The sequence below is a fragment of the Octopus bimaculoides genome, chromosome 18, assembly GCF_046866305.1.
Source record: "Octopus bimaculoides isolate indiv1 chromosome 18, ASM4686630v1, whole genome shotgun sequence".
Taxonomy (NCBI): Eukaryota; Metazoa; Mollusca; class Cephalopoda; order Octopoda; family Octopodidae; genus Octopus; species Octopus bimaculoides.
The window spans coordinates 52,422,383-52,443,337 of record NC_142945.1 but is presented as its reverse complement, the minus strand read 5'-3'; the positions used below and the strand labels follow the sequence as shown (position 1 = coordinate 52,443,337).

The following is a 20,955-nucleotide window of genomic DNA, read 5'->3' as shown; positions in this document are numbered from 1 at the left end:
TATCTGGTCAAGAACTGCCAAGTTAAATTACTTAAATAAATGTACTGACAGTAAGAGATCTCTTTTATTTTGGACACAAAACATATTCAAAGCTAATAACAAAGACAAACTTTCAGTTTACATGGCTAATAAATTACCGAAGATATATTATGAATATTAAATCATGGTTTCACCTAGCCAGGATCAAAAAATCAAATCTATAGAATCTATTGATAAGATCAGCTGAAATTCTTGTAATCATATTTTCTTTAATGTTATTTACAAAAATTAATATATGCTGTGGCGAGATAGAAAACATACATTTGTAAACTAGAATAAAAAGGACATTTTTGATCTTCTAAGCATCAAAAAGAACTGGAAAGTCAATATTTATTGAAAGTATTGATGAATATCTCTGAATGTCAGCCAAATTTTGTCATGTATACTTCCTGTTATTTTAAGAAAACTAAATGAAATGTGAAATTATGTTTATATAGCTGTGTGTATCATTTCACTAGTTGAACCAACACAAAAATATTTGCAGAGAATGTCTCTTAGTTTAAATAACTTTTTTATTATCTTCTCTCAGCCAAGATACAAGAAAGTCACTGGAAACGGGAAAAGGGAAATGTCACAAACAAAGATTTTGAGTAAAAATAAAACAAAACATTTGACTTAAATGGTAATTGTGATCATCAAGATAATTTGAAATTATTTCATGGTTAAGAAGTTTGTTTCACAATTACGTGGCTTCAGGTTCAGCCACACAGCATCACACCTAGGGCAAGTGGTTTTTACTATAACCTTGGGCTTATCATTGTCTTGTGAACAAATCTGGTAAACGAAAGCTGTATAAAGCCAATTGTATATATGTGGGTGGGTGTATGTATGTGTATGTGTATACACACACAGACACGCATCTAGTTTTCTGAATCTGAAATTTTTCTTGTGAAAGATAAATTCAGTATATCAATAAACAAAATATTCTACAATCTGTATTGAGCTCTCCTCCCACATTTGTTCAGTGCAATTTAACATTTGTGTGTGTGTGTGTAAGTGAAGGCATGTAACCTAGAGTTTTTAGGTGCAGTTGCTGATCATAAAGCTGCAGGTTCAGTTCCTGAACCAGACAACATGTATCCTTGAGCAAGCCACTTTTTACATGTTGCTGCCATCTACTCATCTAAGAATGAAAAACTAGCCAAGTACTGAAGCAGTTCTTTCTTTCTCCAGAAATGTCAATGTGCCACTGAGATCAAAGAGTGGGAGTGTGCAGAGGTTGTCTCTATCCATTGGTGGCTACAAAGGCACCTAAAACAATGAAAACATGGAATATATTACCTTTCTATGCACATTTGTAGGTGATGGCCACTTCTTGTTTTATGTGTATGTGCGTGTGTATGTGTGCATATAAATGAGATGGATGTTGACAACCCATGGTTCTGCCTCAGTGAAAAGGAGAATGATGTTTCTGTGTACCTTATCTGGAAAATGAGGACGATGACAGGAACAGCTGTAAAATCCTGTTTCAAATACATCAGCATTTGACCCATGATCACATGAGAAAAGTAAGGCCAATGTTAAATGAATGAACAAATGAATGAAAGAATGCTTCTTTTGTGAATTAATACATGTATTAAAATAGATCTTGAAGTTAGCAGTGTGGTGTTTTAATAGTTAAGACCAGAGCTGAGAAGACAAGAAGTTCAATCCTGGTATATAGTTACCAGTTTATTTTGCTGCTCTGGCATCAAAGAATGGGAGAGATAACAATGATGTATAAATAAATAATAAGCAGAAATTGGAAAGCTGTTGGCACGAAATTTACATCAATTTTGAAGCCAACCAGGATGTGAGAAGTTTTGTCTATTTGAAATGAGTAGGGACATGATCAGGAAAATGCTAATATTAATCCTTGAGTTTGCAGCTGTGCTATGTAGAGCCGTTAGACAAACAACAATACTCAACACTTTCTTAAGTCAGAACAACAAACAAAATGAAGACATACACATACATGTGCACATACATGTGCACACACACACACACACACACACACACAAAACAACGATGAAAACTAATAAATAAACTAACTTATCAAATAACTAATTTATGTAAATGGAAAGAATATAGATATATTAGGATTTGTTATCAGAGTTGTGTGTTTTCTTTCACACAAACTAAACTGCGCCTGATTTAAATCTTTTTTTTTTATTTCTTTATTTTTTTTTTCCATGAATATCATTCTGGAAGAAAGCATTTATTCTCTGAAACATCTAATATAACAACCAATTATAAAAACTTTATCTCATAATACACATACTATATATAAATATACAGATATATGCTTGCACGTAAATACAAGCATGTATATGCTTGCACAGTGAAGGTGCATACTTCAAAGGTTAGAGCAGCGATGGGCAACCATTTTTGAGAAGAGGGCTGCATGAGACATAGCACATCATCAAACAAGCTACACTAGTAATAAAATAAAATAATAAAAACGAAGAAATTCACAGTAATTTTTCATAGGAATGTCATCCAGAAAGTCCCACAGACTGCATGAATCCTGCTGGCCTTAGTTTGCCCAGAACTGGGTTAATGTGTTGACCTCATGATTGTAAGGTTGTGGGTTTGATTCATGGACCAGGTGGCACATGGTGCGCTTGAACAAGGCACTTCATTTTATATTGGTTCAAGCTATTCAGATGAGAAAAAAGGTTACCAGCACACTGTTGGTACAGCCGTTTCTACTTCCAACTATTACATCCTCAATGCTCCAAATATCAAGACTGAAAGACTCTAGAACAGTGGTTTCCAACCTTTTTACTACTAATGACCCCTTTTATTTAAATGAGTTTTCCCATGGACCCTTTTAATATGCTTATCCTTATGTGTATATATATATATATATATATATATATATTTGAAGAAAAGCGACAAAAATTCAATAGGTTATAGCAGTACGTGTTTCGTACAAACTTCATTTATTTATGCAGTGAGAACACCACATAAGATGTGCAATGAAAATGTACTCCTCATGTTAGTTTAAATTTTAGTTCATGGACCACCAGTACTACTATTGCAGGCCACTAGGAGTCTGTAGACCACAGGTCGGGAACGATTGCTCTAGAAAGTGACCGTGTCAGTTCCCGAAATGTTATACGATTATTAAACAACCTATGCAAAGTAACAATACATTTTCTCTGTTTTTATTTATTGACATCACCTTACATATTTTGCCTAACTTCTTACCTACATTTCCGAAAGTCATTTTCTAATACATTTATAGCCTTTACACACACTGCAATGCTTTAAGCAAATTACAATACTCTTAAAATCAAGATGATTTATTTATAGCAATTTTATTTAAATTCCGACATTGGCATTAACTTGTAGATTCAACAACTTGATTAAATAAAGATAGCTTCTTTGTGTTGCTATTTATAATAAATTATTTGCTTATATCCATGATGAAAACTATTGAGAATAAGTATTGTTTGAAGTAATATTGTTGGAATACTACTACTACTACTGCTAATAATAATAATAAAAGGTGATGTTTCAGCAGATGCAAACCAAATGGAAGGTAAAATCAGAAGCAGAATTAGGCAACAGGTAAAAACAATTTAGTTCCATTAGTAGAACATGGAATCTCTAACATTCTGGTAATTCTAACAGTATTATCTAAAAGAAAGAAAAAAAAATTAAAAGAATTCATTTCCTTCAGGTCTAAGGTGTGATACAAATTGAATTATTGTGTAAATTTCTCCTGACTGCATCTGTAATATGTAATATGTATAAAAGTTTTCAAGCAAATCCTAAAAGCTGTTACAAACTTACCTGTAGATAAAAGTAATTTGAATAAGTAATTAAATAAAAGGAAATAATTATAGATTTTAATTAAATAAATAAAACAACTGGCTGTCATCTTTGAAGACTGATATTTCAAATTCTTCTTCAATTTGAAATTAAAACTTAAATACCTCACAACGAAAGACAATTAAGAAATTACATTTTTTTTTTGTAGTGGTGGAAAACAAAATTTTCAGAATATAATAAGTGTCACATAGAGTGTAAAGTTTCTTATTTTTTTATTGCCCACAAGGGGCTAAACATAGAGGGGACAAACAAGGACAGACGAAGGGATTCAGTCGATTATATCGACCCCAGTGCGTAACTGGTACTTAATTTATCAACCCCAGAAGGATGAAAGGCAAAGTCGACCTCGGCAGAATTTGAACTTAGAACGTAAAGGCAGATGAAATAATGCTAAGCATTTCGCCCCAGCGTACCTATGTTTCTGCCAGCTCACTGCATGTAAAGTTTCTGATGCCTCACCCAATAAAAATATTAAATAACTTATGCTTGGTTTTCTATACTGGCTTGGGTTGGATGGGTCCCTCCCATCACAACATCTTGCAACTATTTTTTGTATAGTTCATCATTATCTTCTTCATGAAATCCAACATCCTCAGACAAAAGCTCAAATCTTTCCACAAACATTTATATAAAAATTTGAATGTGTATTGAAATGTCATTGGATTGCCAGAATCAACTGAGCATCAGACAAAATACTTTGTGGTATTCACTTACTACACTTCCCTTTCTGAGTTCATATCTCACCCAGTTCAGCTTTTCCTTTCTTCTTTCTTAGGTCAATGGAACAAGCACCAAGCAAAGCACAGAGAAGAGAGGGGGTGTTATATATAACTGATTAAACCACTGAAGGTTGTACTCCAGTATGACCATAATAAAAACTAAAAGTAAAAAAAAATGCTCGAATATACTTACTGTACAGTCTGGATCCATTACGTAACAGCTGTCTCCTGAAGCACTTGTTTCCACCCAAAGATGTTCTGTTGATACTGCGATATCCTACAACAATAGTATATAAAAAAAAGAACCTACTTTGAAACAATGCAAGGCAGAAGCACATTCTATACAACAAATAAAAACATTTCTAATACAAAACGAGAGCTTTCAGATCCAGAGTCAACAGAGTCTGAGTCAAGGTATGCAATGTGGCATTCAAGATGTGTTGTTGATGTTGCTTAACCTCAGACTGGTCTTCATTCAGCAGGTTTTATTATCAAGTGCATTTACATCACATCTGGTGTGTTATGTCTCCTTTTGTTACAATCACAAATAGTGTAAGTTGATGAGAGGTTGCTACTCTTTTTTAGTAACCACATAGAGGCTCCCTCATTGGTTCACAAAGACATGTAATTTGGGGTGCAATAGAACAGTCAGAACACGTTTTGAAGACTGATGATTCAATTTTTTTCCTTGATTTGTTGCCAAAAGTTGAAATTCTGACAATAAAATAAATTTAAGAAATTTCAGATTTTTTTTTTTTTTTCTGTGGTGGAAGGCAATATCAAGAATATAGTGTATATTAGATAACAAATGATATAGAATCTAATTCACCACCCAATAAAAATATTTAATGGAGTCAAGATGAACTATGCGAAATATAGTGTTGCAGTGGGGTGTATTAACGCAGTCAAGATGTATTGTGTGAGGTGTGGTGTTGAAGTCAGAACATTCATGCACAGCAGGGCATGAGTGTATGAACATATTAAGTAAGGTGCAGTGGAGAAGTTAAGATGAGTGAGGTGCAATTCTGAAGTCAGAATGTGTTGTGCACAACAAGGTGTGGTTTTAAGAACATTAAGTGAAGCAGAGTGTAGAAGGTGAGATGCAGTATTGAATTTAAATGTGTTGTGTGAGGCACAGCACACGACATAATGTATGATACCCAAGACAAAATGCCCTTTTATTTTAGTTCAAACAGTTTATATATTATCAAAGGTAGAGATGAAGACACATGTGCCAGAAATGGCCTCAGTTTTTTGTGATTTATCCGAACCAGCTCGACTCAGAATTTAAGCCTTTGCAGAAGCTATTTCAGTTTGCATATTCATCCAACCCACACAAGAAGTTTAACTCATGTCAGCATGGAACATGGGCATTAAAAGAGGATGTTGTAAAAGTGTCAAAAAACAATTTAATTTTCAATTTAAAACACTGAAAAATTATGATAGATATGAATATTTAAGACACAGATTTGTTAAAAAATATTTAGAGGTCATAGACATTTAAATGAATGTTTATCTTCATCAAAATTAAATCTATTATATTTGAATAAAGAGCTTAACTAAGAAATAGAAATGTAATTTAAGGATGGCTGAATCATGATTAGTTATGCCAACAGCATCAGAAAACCTATTTCCCATAGCTGAGACTTAAGAAAGAGAAATTTAATTTTGATAATGTGTTACAAATTGTAAATATACTGAATGCAAAGAAATTATGTACTGATCTAGCAGCTAAAAAGATTGCTGGAGATACTGACCTACAGCAATGCATTTCTAGAAATAATACGTTTATTTCGTTAAATATAATTATTTACTGCAACGAAGAAATACTGATGTTACAGTGATGAGTAAAGTTTGAGTCATTTTCAAATGAGTTCTCACTGTCTACACAAAACTATCAGCATCTTTTCAGGGTTGTATAGCAGTGGATAAAAAATATTTTACTTATTTTAGTTTTACATCTGAGATTTTTCATATCAAGCATAGAAATTTCATCCATTACACATTATTCCATGCCACATTCTTGCCTCTTGTAATATGTGGCATCAACACACAACTACTATAATTTCATTTAGATAATGATGCCAAGAAGTTCTTCAAATATAAATGGACTTTAAAATGTTACTGTTCCAAACTAAACACAAAGGACTAAAATGAATATGAAAATACTCTAATATTAAACTTGAACAAGGTTGGATTTTCAATATAAACATGTGCACATGAGTGTGTGTGTATGTGTTTGACATACCACCACCAGTTGAAATCAGTGTTTTGCCAAAAAGATAATTAAGTACTCAGGTTGAAATAAGAATTAGAATAAACATGAACAGCTAAAATCCTTGATAGTAGTGCCCCAGTATGGCCACAATCCAATGATTGTAACCAGAAGAAGAATAAGATGACATAAGAATACAGAGTAAGTTCTTTTACAGCTGGATGACCTTATTATTAACACTACAAAGGAGTCTCTGAGACTGCTTCATATGCTAACAATAGTAGCTAAATCTTTTTCAAATCATACACTACTATTTTAAAAACTGATATAAACAATGTATTAAAAAAAGATTTACAGAAAGTTTTGTAGCTAAACAACAACAACAACAAAAAACTGAGGAGTAGAAGTGACATTGTTTATCAATTTGAAATATAGTTAAAGAGAAGGTCATAGTTGGTTATTCATTATGTGATAAGTTCAGGCTTTCAAAGTACAAAAGATCTGAAAATGTGAGTACATGCACATTTTTGTAATAGAAGTATAAACACCTGGTAGTTTTACACATGTGATATGAATATTTTTCATCATATTTAAATATTTCTACACAGGGAAAAGAAATATGTAAGACCAAGATTACAAAGTAGATGCTTGAATAGTATAAAGAAAATCGTTTGATCAATGTAATTAGCAAACTGTGCCTATGGTTGTAGTAGTTATATTCTACTAATTAGAAAGAAATAAAGTTATTAATCATATTAGAAACACAAGAGAAAGAATTCCCACCCTGTTATGAACAATAACAAGGTTATATATTGGGATATATTGATATTACTGTCAGTATGAAATCATAATCTAATTTCTCTCATATGAGAAAAGAAGTTTTAACAATCGACTGAATCATAAAAATACAAATATCACAGAAGATTTTTTGGAGAATTAGTACAAATTAGAAACACCATTGTTGCCACCGCCACCGCCACCACCAACACCACTACAACCACCACCACCGCCACCACCACCACCACCACCACCGCCGCCACCACCACCATTCCCATTAGCATTATTGCTGTCATTTTTATACCTGTTTTCTAATGGTTTAGGTAGACATTTTCTTCAAATTACAATGTTTTGCCATGTACTATGGTAGCATTTGGATCCTGAAACCAATTTTCACAATTACTTCTTATATGTTTCCTCTTTCTAAAGGTTCCTTTGACTTGGCTCTCCTTTACCCAACTGTCGTCATACACATGCATTCTGTCTGTACCCATGCTGTCTTCCATACCCAGTTTTTTTCCTCCCATCTTATTTGTGCTCTTTCAGGCACACTAACATTACACATCCACCAGACTGTACTAACCTCACTTGTTACCTATGCATATTCTTCACATTTAATGCCTATATTTCGCTCCTATGTAACATTGTATTTCAATATAACCTTCACCAGAAAACAGAAGCCCTCTGTTGCCAGCAAAGGTGATAGTTTGGTTATCGAAAACACTAATTAAACCTTCATAATTTTGTTTAATCTTTAGTCAGACAACTGCTATACTGACAGCATAATTAAACATTAAAACATTCAAGAAACTTGATGAAAGAAATATTTTTGTAACACTAATTCGATTAATTATAATAATTGTATTATTAATAGAAACTTGTAGTACTAATTACTTTTAAGTAAGCAAACAAGACTGGAAATTAGAAATTAATAAAAGCTACTTGATAATGCCAAACTAGAGAAAAATAACTTTAGTCAATATTCTCTGTTTTACATGAACTGAACTGAGAAAGTAAATTTTAAACAACACCAAAATTTTTAAGACATTAATAGAATGTTTAGTCTGAGATATTAAAATCCTGCAATGAACTACTGAGAAATTAATTAAGATTTGTTATTGTTGTTTAGCCCTAGGTCAACTCTGATCCAGCAGACCTATGGTCAAAGATCTTTCAGCCATGACCAATCTGTTTTCTGAAATACAGGTGTGGTTATGTGATTAAGAAGCTAGTTTCACAATCATGAGGTCTTGGGATCAGTCCTATGGTGTGGTACCTTGGGTAAGTGTTTACCAAAGACTTTTGAGTGGATTTGGTAGAAGGAATCTGAAAGAAGCCCATCAGATACACACACACACGTACATACATACATATGTATGCTGGATGTTCTTGTCTCGACAGCACATGATGGATGTAAATGAGTGTCATTTGTTTCAATCTTCAGTGAAAAACATGTCAAGCAATAGGAAAACATTTGGAAATGGGTAAGGATTAGCAACAGGAAGGCATCCAGCCACGGAAGATCTATTACAAAGAATTCTGTCTGACTCATGTAAGCATGGAAATGCAGATGTTAAAATGATAATGATCATCATCTAATGTTATCTAAGACTACATTATCATCTAATAAGCATTTTGCTTTTATCTGATGCAAAATTGTGATTTGAAAGTGATCTGGCTGTTATTTCTAGTAAATCAAGGCTCTGTCGTTGACTTATTCAAGCAGATTATTTATTCTGTTGTTGCAGAAGTCTAATAACTACATTTGCTTGGCTTTTTTTTTCTTCTTTATTTTGGGTCAATATTAGTTATCGATATTTCTATCAAAAGGCTGCTATAAAAACTAGAAACAATACCTACTGCTTTCTGGCAGCTGACAAGATGCCTTACAATAATTAAATTTGTCATATTCATGAGCTTTTCACATGTAATTCATGTGTGTGTGTGTGTGTGTGTATAAACATGCAGCTGTTATTGTCTGTGTATATCAGGAACTTATACCATTTTTTTTTTACATCAAATAGCATACAGTATGTAAGTTCACTTCAGCAGAATCTGTGGGTGCCAGAAATAGACTGGACAGTGAAGAGCATATAACATGTCTTGACTGTGATACTTTATCCCATACAATTCATCACAGCATGTCAGTGAGTGCAATGCGATTCTCAGCAGGGTGGAGATATGGATATAAGATAGTGGCAGTGGTGGTAGGAGGAGGAGGAGGAAGAGAAGGAGAAGCAGCATCAGCAACTAACAATGCTGATTTGAAATGGCTGAACAAAAACCTTTACAAGCAAACTTTTTTTCGTAGAAGATGGTGATTTGGTAAATATGCTAATTTTGTGTCTGTTACTGCCATTGAGAAGTAAAAAGAAATTCTGATTCTGCAGAATTTGCAATGTTGCATGCCAGAACATTTTCAAGGTTGTTTGTTTATTCTACTTTTGTGTTGTGAATGACAATGCCATTGGCAACCATTTTCCAAAGGAATAATTGCAATTTTCTTTTATTTATGATGGTGAGAGTGACAGGGACTTGTCTGCACACTTCATTCAGAACAAATGCCAAATATGGCATTTTAAATTGAAGACACCAAATTTTTAATTGAAATTGCCAAGATTTTGCATTTCTCAACAGTAGTCACATTTTTCTCTGATATGCTTCAAAAAAGATATGCACATAGATATATATGTATATAGATGCATGTATACCCAGTAAGTGTTGATCATGTGTATGTGCATGAAAGGAATTGATCATATGTGTGTGTGTGTGTGTATCCCCTTGTCATGACATTGCATGATAGTTGTAAAAGATTGCCACTGTTATACAAGCAGTGTCATTCATTTCCAGTGTTTTGCAAGAAACGTGTTTGGCCATGAGGAAACATCATGTTTGGAAACAGATGAGGGTTGGCAACAGGAAGGGCATCTAGCCATAGAAAATCTGCCTCAATATATTCTGTCAAATCCATGCTAGCAGGGAAAAGTGAACTTCATGATGATGATGATGATACATACTTTCACATACTTGTTTATACACACACACATACACACTTACATATATGCACACATATACATACACACATGATTGACCTCCACACAGTATCCATCTATCACATTGAAATAATACTCGTGTATTTCAACAGAAATATGGGAACGAGAGGGTCAAGGAGAGAACAGAGGTACTTGCTTTCAATATTGAATAAGTTGTTAAGGTATAGTTGTTATTTAGCATCAGGTCAACAGTGAATAAGCAGGCCTATGACTGAAAGCATTCCAACCGTGACCATCCCATATTTTTTGCTGGTGGTGGTGGTGGTGATGGGGCTATCTACCTTATCTAATGTCCTTCCATTTTCTGAGGCTCCCTCAGTTCAAGCAAGAAATGTTAGAACAGATGTTGAAGATTAATTTAGTAAAGAGAAATTAAAGACAACATATTTGCATACCTTAAGAAGTTTTTTTTTTAAATGTATTTTATTCTTCAATTAAACAGATAACAAGGAGGTGTGAGCAAGTTTAGTTGATAAGATCTTTCTTGGCATCAGAAATAAATACCAAACTGAGGAGAACATTTCGTTTCTGATGATTCACTTCTGAAGATGAGTTTCAAGATTAGGAAATATTCATTTTGATTACAACAAATGTGGTACAGTTAATATTATTATTTCTTCCTAAATACATTTTACAATGAGTTCATTGTTCACAACCCTGTCTCTAAATTCCACAAGGTTTAGTCCTTATAGCAGTGTTTTGGTTTGTATGTCTCAATGACCCTGAGAACTGTGCCAGCAGAGCAGAAGCTCCTGGTAAGAACTTCCAAGCTAGACCAGTTAAAAGTTAGAGGTCAAACTAATCTGGACCAACTCTCTCTTAGGTAATAAAGGGTTTGTGTAGGGCCAACGTCCCTACCTTGAAAATAGCAAAATTACAGAAACCTCAATAATAATTTTAAAATAACAAGACCTGGGAGAGAAAGATCTATTTTGAGGGAGGCAGGATATTGAAGCAAAGCAGAAAAGAAAACAAGGATCCAACTGAAAAGAAAACCTTGAGTTGTGAACAGTGGAGGAAAGTTTTTGATGGTCTGTGCTCCAAAAGCAGTGAAGGGCTTAAGTAAATCAAGCTCTTATTGGCTTTAGATTTTTTCAAGAAAATGATAATACTATAGAAAGATAAGTTTTGTAGAGTTATTAGTTATGAAAAGACTGTTTAAAATGTACTCCAACATGTATTACATTTTTATTCAGCTTGACTATGTTGGTAGCTGCTGGGGTATAGCAGTATAATTAATAATTAAATTTCCATTTGTGCTTTTTTGCTGTTCTAAATCTACAGTCGTTCTTTTATATCTCAGTATTTGGTAGAATGAAAAAGAAATGACTACCTATATATGCTGATGTTGGGTTAAGAAAAGACAGAAAAAAAAATTATAAGGATTAAAAATAAAAAACTGAATTAAAAGTGAAATTCTATCTTCGATTATGTAACTCCATGCTTCCTATATTAATTGAATTTATACTGAGGAAGTAAACATCTCCTCATGGAAATACAATTAGAAAATTGATGGATTATTAAAATGTTATTTCCATTTCCTAAGCTCTAAATGATAATTTAAGAAACAAAAGAAAAAAGCTGCTTAAAAATATTATATTTCTCCATTTGATTTTCACAATAAGGAAATTACCAGTGAGCAGGTGTCTCCCAACGCCTCAAGTTGACCAAAGCCATTTCAATTGCTGAAAAGAAAACTGTGTACAAGATCTTCATATGTGTGTGTGTGAATACGTGTCTGCATGTGAATGTATATATTAGCATGGATGAATAAAATCAATGAAGCCAACATAATACAACTGAGGTACTTAGATCCAACTGAATCGTATTCCTTTTAACTTAGGTCCACCTGCTTTTGACTCTTAAGAGATAGATAAAATAAGTACCAGGTAGAGCATCAAGATCAAGATAATTGACTTTATAGTCCAATCACTGAAACCAGTAAATAAAAACAAAGTAATAATGATGTATACGGCTTATATAATGAATACACAAACATAAAATGGCATTAGCAGTTGTATGTTGTCTCAAAGAGACTTGTGTGTTAAAATACAAATGATTTGCTCAGAATGTAGTTGGAACATTGTTAGACCTAATGTTATTGGACCTAATTTGCTATCCTCAATGACAAACACAACCAGACATTCCAATATCGATTCTTTTCAATGAATTTCAAAATTTGTTCTAAACTTTTAAAAGTTTTTCTTTAAAAGGCTGCATAACTTTAATCATTAGCAAAATAATACACTTTGATACATGACGAGAAAGAAAAAGTGGTGACAGCAAAATGAATAAAAGATGAATCATTATATTTTTGCTATACTTTTGCGATTTAGAGAGAAGACATTCAATACATGTGAGGCATTACAAGAAAAGTGATAGATGTATTACGTAGTTTAATAAAGCATTGTTCACTGTGAGTCAATGAAGGAACCTTTACATGGTTACTGAAAATGCTAGAAATAACGATGAAATTCCTCTCAAATCACAAGCTGCTGTCTTACAACGCCAGATGAGATACTGTAGTCTAAAAAATATATGCTTTTTAAAAAAATTGAAATGGCCATGTTTGGAATGTTTTTGAATATATACAGATTTAAATACCATTTTTCAGTTATCTTTTAGCATTTACTTCTTTTAGTCATTGGACTGCAACCATCCTGAGGCACTGCCTTGAAGAGTTAACTCGAACTAGTAAGCCCCAGTACTAATGTTTATGCATGCTGAACTGTTAAGTTATAGGGACATAAACAAACTAACACCGGTTGTCAAGCAGTGGTAGGTGGATACACACAAAAGTGAATGCACATGGACGCACACGCACACGCACACACACACACACACACACACACACACAATGGGCTTATTACTTTGAATAACAATTATTATTCTATATATTTTTGCCTCACCCCAAAATATTGTTAACGTTTAAGGAAGCTTGCTTGATAATAAATACAATTTTGGGCTGACTTTAATTATTTTCCCAGTTTACTTGCTTTAATCGATACAACCATCAAAAGCCTCATCCCTATAATCAGTTTGATGGTATTGTCTTAATCTCTGAAACTTCTGGACAGTTAATAACATTCTATTAGAATATTGGCATTTGTGTCTTGTTAATTTCTACTTCAAGTCATATGTGTCAATATAGTTGAGATTAGATTTGAAGAAGAAATATGTCAATTATGGGTACTGAAAGGATTATATTTAGACCATTGTTACTATTCCTACAACATATTAATCAACTCTTGTATATTCGTTAGATACTTAGATTGACAAATTCTTGAAAAATGATTGAAAAAGAGAAAGAAAAAAAAACCCAATATTGGTTTCAAATTCATGATCAACTTGATTAATGAATACTGTAAATGTATATCAAATAAATGTTTTTTTTAAATATTACAATTTTTTCAGAATAAAAAATCTTAAGGTTTAAAACATCATGGCGAAAAATTACTGTATTTATTTATGTATAAGATGCCTTATTTTAAACTTGATTTTTAATGAGAAAACAGAGTTGTGACTTATACACAGGGCAAGTTTGAAGAGAAAAATATTTTGTATCAACACTAAATTAGGGATGTGACTTATAAATAACAAAGAATAAAATATTATCTATGAATGAATTACATGTTAATCAAATGTCATTGTTATCATACCACTTGGAAGAAAACATAGTATCCATTCAAATGTGAAAGATGTATCTTAGAACACACTATTTTATTGTGTATGAAGAGTATTTTAACTCCCAGATATTTATTTATGTGATTCAGTCATGAAAGCTCCTTGCAAATAAATAAATACATAAAATAATTCAAAGAAAATTTTTACTCTCTACAGAATTGCTTTCTAGAAAATGCAACTTTTACTCAGAAATATGCACCTTGCTTATTATTTAGTAATGTAATACATGAAACAGTGAAGGTCCCTCTACATAGTTAGTTGACCTGCTAAAATTAGCAGTAAGATTTTCCTCAAATCTCATCCTACTCTTAACTGAAGGAACAAAGAATTCTACAGTTCTTTCACTCCAGAAATAATTTTCAAGTCATAGCCCAAAAGTAATTTTTGATGATGTGACAACTGTAAGTTCTTCGCTAAGAATAAATTCTGTTTCATATCTGTTATACAGAGCTGAGATTTCAGTGAGGTATTTAGCCTATGAAGTGTTATTGAGGCAGTTTTGCAGAATTTCAAGACTGGGTGACCTTTGTAACTTGTATCTATTGAAGGCTTGAATTCGTTTACAAGATTAAGCAAAAAAAAAAAAAAAAAAAAGACAAATAAAAAAAAAAGTAGGATTCTAAAGTAAGAAGAATGGTCTGGAATCCAAAGAACAACATGGCAAGGACTAAAGTAAATGAGATCAGAAAATTTCTTTGATATCTTAGAAGTGTGCTTTCCCATGACTCGCAGAATTAAAGTAGATAAGCATGCAATACTCTGTAGTCGATTCTGATTATAAGTTCATAAAATGTCATGTTTCTAGCAGATTGTCAGTGAACCAGAATTGCGACTGCAAAACATGCACAGAATAATTAGCAATAGGAACACCCTAACTTTCAAATGAAACTTGAGGACTATCAAGATAGATCATGACATGAAGTCACTTGCCTGTGTTAACTACATAACCTAATTGATACTGAGATTGATTATAAAAAAATATAATGACTAAAGTAAGATGAGAGTGGAGAAAGTGCTGGGAACTTTCACAACATAGATTTTTGCCTTCTTCATAGAAAAGGCATTGCATGAATATTGTTTTTAAACCCCTTCACTCCTAAAGTCAACTTTAATCAAGCAGATCTATCAAAGTTATTACAGTCATGAGTATTCCACTTTTTGTTTCAGGCATAGTGAGTCATTAAGTGGAATTTGAGAAAAGTTTGGCTACTATTTCTAGCAGACTGACTCACCACATACCGGTTCTCTCAATGGCTCATGTAAGGAATGTAATGATTGGTTGATTGGAAAACATGAAAATGCCAGAGAAAAATGCATAGGGTATAAGCTGCTAGATGTGTCCTGGAATACCAACTATCTAAAATTTTCTTTCTGTCAATACATTTTTTTGAGGCATTTACTTCTATATAAAATGTTAAAACTAGACATCAGCCATAACCAATCTCCCCAGTCATTGAAAAGTTATGAAGACCATGATCACGGATGCTGCTTGTTTCTTGTCACAAAACCATAACCTCCACTCTATTTTACTCGGGAAAAGGCAACACATAAGCATGTGAGCATACAAGAGGACTGCACTGCTATAGACTTGTGGTGTAATATAGGTGTTCTTGGTGGGGAAAAGTCTCATTTATTGATACTAGAAGATTTGAACAACACAGGATATTGAACTTCATAGGTGAGATGATACAGAATCACAGCACATTGTAATTTGCTATATTGCAAACTTATCAAACCCATGGGAAATTGGAAACTAAAAAGGTTGTAGATGATTATAATTATAATAATATTGTTAATGATAAAGAAAATATATGTCTTAAAATAATTCTTCTGATGTTCTTGTATAGCATGGAAATAGTATGTAAAAACGATGTAATTAAGATGAAATTTTAATGGCAAACATCTGTGCTTCAATAAACCTAATACAAAGCACAAAATATGTTGAAACTTTTAATTAATTTTACATGCTTTTCTTTGTTTCATTTTATATAGACATAAATCTTTTCACAGTGAAAACTCAGCACTGTTATTCACTGCTTTAGATCATTACTAATTATATGTATGATGAAGAGAAGAAAACTAAATCAGATATTTAATGTAAGAAAAAACGTTATTCAACAGAAATCCCTTCAATAAGAATATGAATTTATATAACAATTGTTTAGACATTACTAACAAACTAACCTTTGAAAATGATAAGCATCTTTTAATAAAATAGTTTGGAACAGCTATTTTATATTTTAGAATATAATAACAATTTTCTTAAAGTTTATATTTTGGTCAATAAACATTTCAACTCTTAATTATATATATTTGTATTTTCTGAAGCAGTTTAAAAAAATATTACATATATATACTCTGGTTATTATTATTTTCTTGTCTACGTTTTGTTTGCAATGTCCTGTACCCAGATATGCACCTATATACACAGGAAGACGTAGGTATGCACATACCTGTACATATATATGCATATACTCATTTATTATTTGTTTTACGTGATCGAACGCCTGCGTCATCCCTGTTGTAAGTAGTTTTTTCAACTTTATATTTTCTGATGCGACTATCTCTTTCTCTATCACTTTTCCCCCCTCTCGTTCTTCCTCTGTTACTACTACGTATCTCTATTTACCCCTCTCGTTCTTCCTTCTGTTACTACTATATCTCTCTCTTTCCCCTCTCGTTCTTCCTTCTGTTACTACTATATTTCTCTCTTCCTCTCGTCGCTCACCTATTCTTCTACTTCCTCCCCTTGTTTCTCCCTCTACCACTCTCTCTCTCTTCCTTACCCCTCCCTGGTCACATGCTTCCGGTCACTAATCCTTTTCTTCCTTGTCTATCGCTGAGCAAACACGCGAACTTACTTAGTCCCGTCTTTTTCAGTTCGTGCCTCACAGCGTTCATATACACATAGTTTTTCACGCCTGGCCGCATAGCCTTTTCCGTTTGTTTTCCTGTCTTATTTTCTTTTCCGTTTGTTTTCCTGTCTTGTTTTTTGTCCGCCACGACATTCCTCCATGGCACAGGTTTAATTTGTGTATACAAATTTAATTTGCGGTCCATAGGAAGAGCCATTTTAACGATGCGTCCTGCCCAACTCTTCGAAACGCCAGTGTTAAAATGGGGGTAGCTAATGAAGGAAAATGTTCTCTATGTGGCTTGTGTGTTTTCTGTACTCTGGTTATTATTATTTTCTTGTCTACGTTTTGTTTGCAATGTCCTGTACCCAGACTTACAATTAAAATGGTCCCAATAAAACTGGTGGTACACTGTCTGATGAATAAAGGTAATAATGTGGGAGCCAAATAGCCTACTGTAACAGACTGCCTTAACAGTCTGTACAAAAGGGAAATAATTAGTCTAGCATTTCTCAAAGGTTCACTTTTCTATGCTTGCATTAAGTGGCCAAAATTTGTAATGTAAATTTTCTACAGCTGGATGCCTCTCTAAACACCCACCCTTCCCTGTTTTCAGGTAAGATGTTTTTCTGCTTTTCTGATTGGCTGGACATGTTTCCAAACAAGACTGGCAACTTGTATGACAGTGACACTTGCTTACAACTATCACATGATGTCAAAACAAGGAGACGCAAACACACATACATATGTTTGTGTGTGTGTCTGTTTATATATGTATGACAGGCTTCTCTCAGTTTCTATTCACCAAATCCACTCAGAAGATTTTTGTCGGTCTGAGGCTATAGTAAAAGACACTTGCCAAGGTGCCATAAAGTAGGACTGAATCTGGAACTATGGGACTTGGAAGTGAAGATCTAAACCAGAAAATTCATGGCCGCACCTTCGATAACAGAATTAGTTTATGTTTGGAAAGTTCAAGAAATAGTCCATTGTTAAGCCAGTTCATTTCTGGTAAATAGTCATGAGTGCCATCACAGAAGAAACCAGATCTATCCAAAACATGGATCTATCCAAAACATGGCACCAGCGGCAAATAATTTCAAAGGAATGCACAGTAGGAAGTTTGTTGTCTACAGTTCTTAAGTAATTCTATTTATATAAGATGCATGTGTACGAATCTTTCTTCCTTTAGCATCACTAACGTTGTGAATAGCCTTAATTTGTAACAGTGGTGTTATGTAAGAGAGAACAATCCACCTTCTCTGAGACCTATCGGACAGGATTATCTGTTAAGATGGTGACAATGGTTGGAGTTTGTAGATATATTAGTTTGGAACAAAATAAATAAGAAGAATTAAATCATAGCATTTAGAAGAGCCAGAAGTTTTTGGTGGTCAGAAAAGTAGTAAATTGAGAGATACATTTTATCTTTGAAGTCAGTTATGAAGTAAGCAGAAGAAGAGAACAACTTCAAGCAGGAGTTGAAACCAAATCACACGCTTACTATAAAAGAAAATCTAAAATAACAATTGTAAACAACTAATGAAAGATTAATATATTTGGTAGATCAGAAACAGTAGTAGTAGTAGCAGCAGTAGCAGCAGCAACATAACCAATGGCAAAGCTCTTGTGTCATTGCCCATCATAGCATATTTGATACACAGACAATAGTAGTAGTAGTAGGGATATCAGTTTTCTGGATATATGTGAGTCACATTTTATAGTGAGGTATCTATACAATTTAGTAATATGTTAGAAAACTGAATAGAAACTATTGTTCATGTGAAATATATATAAAACAAAATGAAAAATAACAATCTGCCACAGCTCCCATCCCCCAAACCCCATTCACCTAACATTTATAACAATGATCTCCTCCCAACCACAGTCAGACCACATACAACTATGTCACACTAATGTTAGCCAATCAAAATGGAATGCCTGTCAGAGCATCAACCTTTAGTACAAGTATAGGAAATGGAAGTTAATCATAAGATGGACAGACTTTACAATAGATAGTATCACTTGACTCAGGTAAGCTTACATCTATTGTCATCATTGAAATTGTCAATATGGTTGTATTACATTTATAGGTGTGCAATATAAACTGCTCCCATCAACGTCAGTGAGAATCTCAATATTCTCGGAGCAGAAGCATACTGGTAAAGATAGAAATCTTCATGCTGTATGAATCAACCTATATCCAGTGTCCCAAAGAGAGCTAGTCAAGTGAATCGATGGCTACTTACCATTTTATCAAATGTACTCGATAATAATGATATGAAATGGTTAAAATTTGCCTACTTCACATTAGTGGCACTTAAACAATACAATGAAGACAAGGGAAATGACAACCTAACCGCAAACATCAAGTAAAAAAATCAATAACTATGTCACAACTGGTGTGTTTATCTCAGCTAAGTGGACGCTCACAGAAAGTAATCCAATCACTGTGTTTGATAAAAGAAAACAACTACATCATCTGCAAGTAGACAGTGAGTTTGTTGATTTTTATCATCAAAGAAGCTATGACAAGAATCTCATCAAGCAACATGCTTGCTGATCTTGCAAATGAAACATACAGATGGGATGTCATGTGGAACAGGTTTATACTGCACAACCACTCATTTAAGTCAGATCAGATATTCAAATGCATGATTGAATCTGTTATCCTCAAAGTGATGAACTCAACAAACTAACTCTTGATCTGCTGTTGTCCCTAACAACTTTAAGTCTTGCTCTCTGAAAAACTTGGGTCCATAATCAATAAAATGAGTCAGGTACAAAACTACTGGAGGCTACAACACCAATTCGTGAAGCCGGTACTTGTTGACAAGATCCATGCGTACAGTTGGGAAACATTCTGTTCAACAGCACAAACTGTATTACATTATAAAGATGGTGGATAAAGATTCACCTCTGTAGGCAACACTTTCAAGCATGCAGCATTCTGCATTGCACTGTCAAATTTAAACTTCAGTCTGTGATACAACCAAATCAGCTGGGCTTTGTGATTGAAAGTTTGTGGGCAGTTACCAGATATGCTATTATGCAGTATGGGAAGGAGGCCTGAGAATGATACATTTCCTCATCCATATACCATATACTGCTTGTTTTAGAGGAGATAATTTATTTTGGTGATATGACTGGGGTGAGGCAACATTTGAGAAACATATGTATTATGTGTTTGTAGACAAGAAGAAAAAAAATCCATATCTTTCATAATTGTAACAGATGGACAAGTTCCATGTAGCAATGCCTTACTCAGTTCTTTCTGGGGCCCAAGATTGGTGCCAAGCTTAGATAGTGGTATCTTCCAAGTTAGTATGGCTCTTTACATGCGCCCAGACAAGTGATAAATATCAAAGTGTAGATGTGTTAGAGTTGATGCCCCTTCAGTGTAGGAGATGCTCTCTGGATACTGAAATAATTTATAAAGGAATATTGGTGATCTTAGAGCTCATTGGACTGGACCATAGCAATAGCAAATGCCTGTTTTCTATTTGTTTTGCGTCAGGGATGCTAAGGTCACTAAAACTTAGGCTGGCAAGAACATCTCCGAGGCTATGCTCATTGAATGCTGTGATAAAAGATTAAAACATATAAGAGATAATGGACCATAGCCAGATGCATATCTCTCTGAATTGGTGGCAATAAAAATCACTGGTGCCATTAGTAAATTCATCATGATTGTCATTAACTCCCTCAAAATAAAGATGGAAGAAGCAACAGATGAAGTGCCTCTATAGCATGGCAGCGGTTGATTTGGCAAATGTTCATAACAATGCTTTGTG

General features: G+C 33.6%; 1 protein-coding gene across 2 annotated transcripts in view; it reads right to left on the bottom strand.

Annotated features, from left to right (window-relative positions):
• The window catches only part of LOC106878091 (diacylglycerol kinase zeta-like), a 351,530-nt gene that overhangs the window by 211,513 nt on the left and 119,062 nt on the right, over nucleotides 1-20,955 (bottom strand). For both annotated transcript variants that reach the window (XM_089366299.1, XM_089366298.1), the window contains exon 3: nucleotides 4,771-4,854. In XM_089366299.1, coding sequence (XP_089222425.1) covers nucleotides 4,771-4,854 — 84 coding nt within the window. The remainder of the gene's footprint in view (nucleotides 1-4,770; nucleotides 4,855-20,955) is intronic.